This window comes from Brassica oleracea, chromosome C7, assembly GCF_000695525.1.
Source record: "Brassica oleracea var. oleracea cultivar TO1000 chromosome C7, BOL, whole genome shotgun sequence".
In the NCBI taxonomy this organism is placed as follows: domain Eukaryota; kingdom Viridiplantae; phylum Streptophyta; class Magnoliopsida; order Brassicales; family Brassicaceae; genus Brassica; species Brassica oleracea.
This window is the reverse complement of record NC_027754.1, coordinates 25795813-25799898: the sequence shown is the minus strand read 5'-3', so window position 1 is coordinate 25799898 and position 4086 is coordinate 25795813. Positions and strand designations below refer to the sequence as shown.

General features: G+C 37.9%; 1 protein-coding gene across 2 annotated transcripts; it reads left to right on the top strand.

Moving 5' to 3' along the window:
• Positions 1–363: 363 nt before the first annotated feature.
• On the top strand, positions 364–3758 carry LOC106307027 (casein kinase I-like). Of its 2 annotated transcripts, none has more exons than XM_013743861.1 (13): positions 364–873; positions 966–1006; positions 1132–1201; positions 1318–1475; positions 1585–1680; positions 1818–1888; positions 2000–2061; positions 2150–2213; positions 2302–2386; positions 2469–2681; positions 2752–2818; positions 2899–3035; positions 3120–3758. In XM_013743861.1, exons 1-13 carry the CDS (start codon positions 798–800, stop codon positions 3420–3422), a joined length of 1443 nt encoding a protein of 480 aa, XP_013599315.1. In that variant the 5' UTR covers positions 364–797; the 3' UTR covers positions 3423–3758. The 2 variants fall into 2 exon arrangements, with proteins under 2 accessions (XP_013599315.1, XP_013599316.1); XM_013743862.1 differs by having other exon boundaries at positions 369–873; positions 1327–1475.
• The last annotated feature ends 328 nt before the right edge of the window (positions 3759–4086 follow it).

Sequence of the window (4086 nt, the reverse complement as noted above, 5' to 3'; positions counted from 1 at the left end):
CCACAACAACGCACTATTAAAAACACAAACACTTGATATGTTAGCATATCACCTATTACTACATAACATAATAAAAATACCAAATAATGCTTTTAGCAAATAAAGACGATCACATAATTAGTTAACTATATCATCTGAAAAATAATAATTAACAACAATAAAACAATATTCCGCCTCGCGTGGACATGCCCTAGTTTGTAATAATATAGATAGATTGAAAATATTATAGAGGAAACAAGATTTTGCATGGTTCAACAAATTTGTTAGAGCATGTTGCGGTTAACCTCCCAAAATCCAGAACAAAACAAATACCCACCGTATTAATTTTGTTGTTGATCTCTCTCTCGTAGTATTGTGTGTGTTTTTGTACACAAATCTTAATCAGAGGATATTATTGTTTAATAATTTATCCCACTGTACCAGTATTATTAAAACCCTCTAAACAAAAACCAAAAAATTTCCGACAAGTATTCCCTTCACACACAGAAAAAGGCGATGACAAATGTGTCACAGATCTTCATTTCCTCTCGCCCCTCCTTCTAATCCCCCAACGAGATTTCCATCTTCTTGCTCAATTTCCGAGTCGAATCTCTCTTCTGGATTGTTCGATTTCTAATCGGATTAGGGTTTTCATTGGCTAATCGATTCGGCAACCGGGCTGCTCCTTGGGTGAGCTGTTTGAGGTTCCGGGTTGATTCGATTTCATGAAGCACGCGGAATCTGGGTTGTGTTATCTGCAATAACGAAATCTCCGAAGAGGAGGGTTCGTTTGATATATTGATTGTGGAAGAGATCAGATGGATCTTGTGATCGGTGGGAGATTTAAGCTTGGAAGGAAGATTGGTAGTGGATCTTTTGGAGAGCTTTATCTTGGTAAAGCACGAATAATCCCTCCCTCTATGATTCTTCTTCTTCTTCTATGTGAGTGTTAGTGTTTATTTTTATTTTATTTTATTTTTTTGCAGGTGTAAATGTCCAAACAGGAGAAGAAGTTGCTGTCAAGCTGGTATAATTTTTGAATCTTTAATTTGCTAAAATATTTTGTAAAATTCTCTTCACATGAAATTGATGAGAAGTTGCTTTCTTGTTTCATTTGCCATTTTAATTTATTTTTCTTTTTTGACACTTCAGGAGTCTGTGAAGACCAAGCATCCACAGCTTCATTATGAGTCAAAGTTGTATATGCTGCTTCAAGGAGGAAGTAAGTCTCATTATTATCATTGTAGACTTTCTCAAGTAGAATCATTTATGTTACATGTGCTGGTTGCATATTTTTTTTGCACAAAACTAAAATATGTTTTTTTTTCCTTCCCTCTGACTCTGAAGCTGGTATTCCGAACCTCAAGTGGTTTGGAGTTGAAGGTGACTACAGCGTAATGGTTATTGACCTTTTAGGTCCTAGCCTTGAAGATCTGTTTAACTACTGCAACAGGAAGTTTACCTTGAAAACGGTTCTCATGCTTGCCGACCAGCTTGTGAGTTATATGAATCTGCTTATTGGTTTTCAGCTCTTCTGTAATGTGCTCTCAACTTTTTGGTTCGTTCGTAATGGAGGAGTATTCTTGTCTCTGTTTTGCGTTCCAGCTTAACAGGGTTGAATATATGCATTCTCGAGGTTTCCTTCACCGTGATATAAAGCCTGACAACTTTTTAATGGGCCTCGGACGCAAAGCAAATCAGGTGCTAAAATCTATCTTGTTTTATCAAGTAACTCCTACTTAGCCATAGTATGCTTATTTATACGTTAAATTCAAATTTGATGGTGGTTTCTGCTTTAAACCTTCTGAAATAACTTCATTCTCCCCTTATTATTTCAGGTGTATATCATTGATTTTGGATTAGGGAAGAAATACAGAGACCTTCAGACTCACAAGCACATTCCTTACCGGTAAAAAGACTATGCCATGTTCTCTCGTTTCCTCTACCCTCACGATAGGGTCCGCTTCTTTGTATCCTGGTCTCTGTGAATTGAAAAGGAATGATCAAAATGTTGTGACAGAGAAAACAAAAATCTGACTGGGACAGCTCGATATGCAAGTGTCAACACTCACCTTGGAGTTGGTAAGAGTGATGTCCCATGGGGTTACATATTGTGGAAGTTGTGTATGTTTTCTGGAAACTTAATTGGCCTTTGCTGGTGTTTGAACAGAACAAAGTCGAAGGGATGATTTGGAATCACTTGGTTATGTGCTTATGTATTTCCTCAAAGGAAGGTAAGAAGAGTCTAACACTTGTTCTTTAGCTTCTGTATGTATTTTCTTGAACAAAAAACTCTAAACTCTTTTTGTTTTTGGCTATCAGCTTACCATGGCAGGGATTAAAAGCTGGGACAAAGAAGCAGAAGTATGACAGAATCAGTGAGAAGAAAGTATCAACTCCTATAGAGGTAGAATAACTCAGAAAATCAGATAAGTGTTTGTTGGTAATCTACCTCCATTAGTATGTTAATGGATTGTTTTTGATGGTAGGTGTTGTGTCGACATCACCCGTCTGAGTTTGTTTCATACTTCCATTACTGCCGATCTTTACGGTTTGATGATAAACCTGATTACTCTTACCTTAAGAGACTGTTCCGCGACTTGTTCATTCGAGAAGGTTACCAATTCGATTATGTATTTGACTGGACAGTCCTAAAGTATCCTCAAACCGGTTCCATCTCTGGTTCTAGCTCCCGAACAAGGGTGATTTTCTTTCTTTTTTCTTGTGGCTCTTTTGATTTTTTTCTATGCTTACGTTAAATGATTTTGGCAGAATCATACAACCACAAAACCAGGAGTTAACGCAGGTCCTTCAATGGATAGACAAGACAGAAACGCAGGTCTCCTCCCTGCTTCTGTTGGAAATCTGATAACCATAAATATTCATTCCTCACACTTAACTTTCAACTCTTTTGTTTAGGGAAGGAAACAAACAGAATCTCGGGTGCAGTGGAAGCCTTCTCCAGAAGGCACCCAACAAACTCTTCTACCCCACGTGATCATTCAAGATCAAGAAACTCTGATGACGGACCTTTCACTAAGCACTTAGTCAAAAATGTATCTTTTTTACCTGAGTAGCCCGCTCCCATTGATCAAAAGCTGTAGTTAGATAGTGACTTAACTCTAGTTTGTTTTTGGCAGCGTGGAGACTCTGAAAGACCAAGCAGTTCCTCAAGACACAGAACATCTACTTCTAGGAAAGCCGTTGCTGCTACACGCAGCTCTCGGCCAAGTTCTGCAGGCGGACCAAGCGATAGCCGAGTTTCAAGTCGCCTGGTTTCATCAAGCGGCGGTGGTGGCAGCGGCACTGGCAATGTCCGTCCCTCGAGAATCCAAGCTGGATATGAATCCAAGACTTTGTCCTTCTCTCGTGCAACCGCTTCTTCACGAAACGCTCGTGAAGATCAATTGAGAAGCTTTGAGCTTCTCAATCTTCGGAAATAAAAGTAAAACGAGAGAAAGAGAGTCCATGAAAACCCAAAACCAAAGTTTCGTACAGAGAATCTTTTGGTTAGAAAGATTCCATATACATTACTTAAAAAGATCTTTACAGGCAGGTTCCGCTTGGAGAGATCTTTCTGCCACCGCTCATGCTTTGTATATGTAATCTCGGTCATGTGTTGGAAAATGTACAAAGTTTCCATTGTAAAAGAGGTGAATTTGTGTTCCTATATACCATTACTCCGAATCTATCTGTGTAGTACACTTTTAAAATAAAGTTGGCCTTTGGTCTGTTTTATTGGTAAATAATACCAAAGAGGCAACAATCATATTTTGGGGACAATGAGAGCATGTCCAATGTCAAGGTTCTAACCATTAGTTTAATTATTAAGTGTGTACTTTATGAAGTTAAGAACTCTTGTTAATATAATTATTTTTGTGAAGTTCTAATAGGAAAACCCCTTTGAAGTTTTTAAAAAATTATATATATTTTTTTAGAAGTTCAGCTATCGAGTTTTAATGTTACAGAAACAGAGATAAGCAAAGGTCAATCAAACAACATTTTGATCCTAGGTGCTGCAACATTCAAACGAACATGGCCTATGTTTCACAAACACTAATAATCAAGCACAATGTTTTGTTTCGACAACAAAGTTCCAGAAACAGA

Coding starts and splice junctions, on each gene's coding strand:
- LOC106307027 (XM_013743861.1), top strand. CDS start 798: ATGGATCTTGTGATCGGTGGGAGATTTAAGCTTGGAAGGAAGATTGGT. Junction 2,214..2,301: donor ATGTATTTCCTCAAAGGAAG/GTAAGAAGAGTC, acceptor TTTGGCTATCAG/CTTACCATGGCAGGGATTAA. Junction 2,387..2,468: donor AAGTATCAACTCCTATAGAG/GTAGAATAACTC, acceptor TTTTGATGGTAG/GTGTTGTGTCGACATCACCC.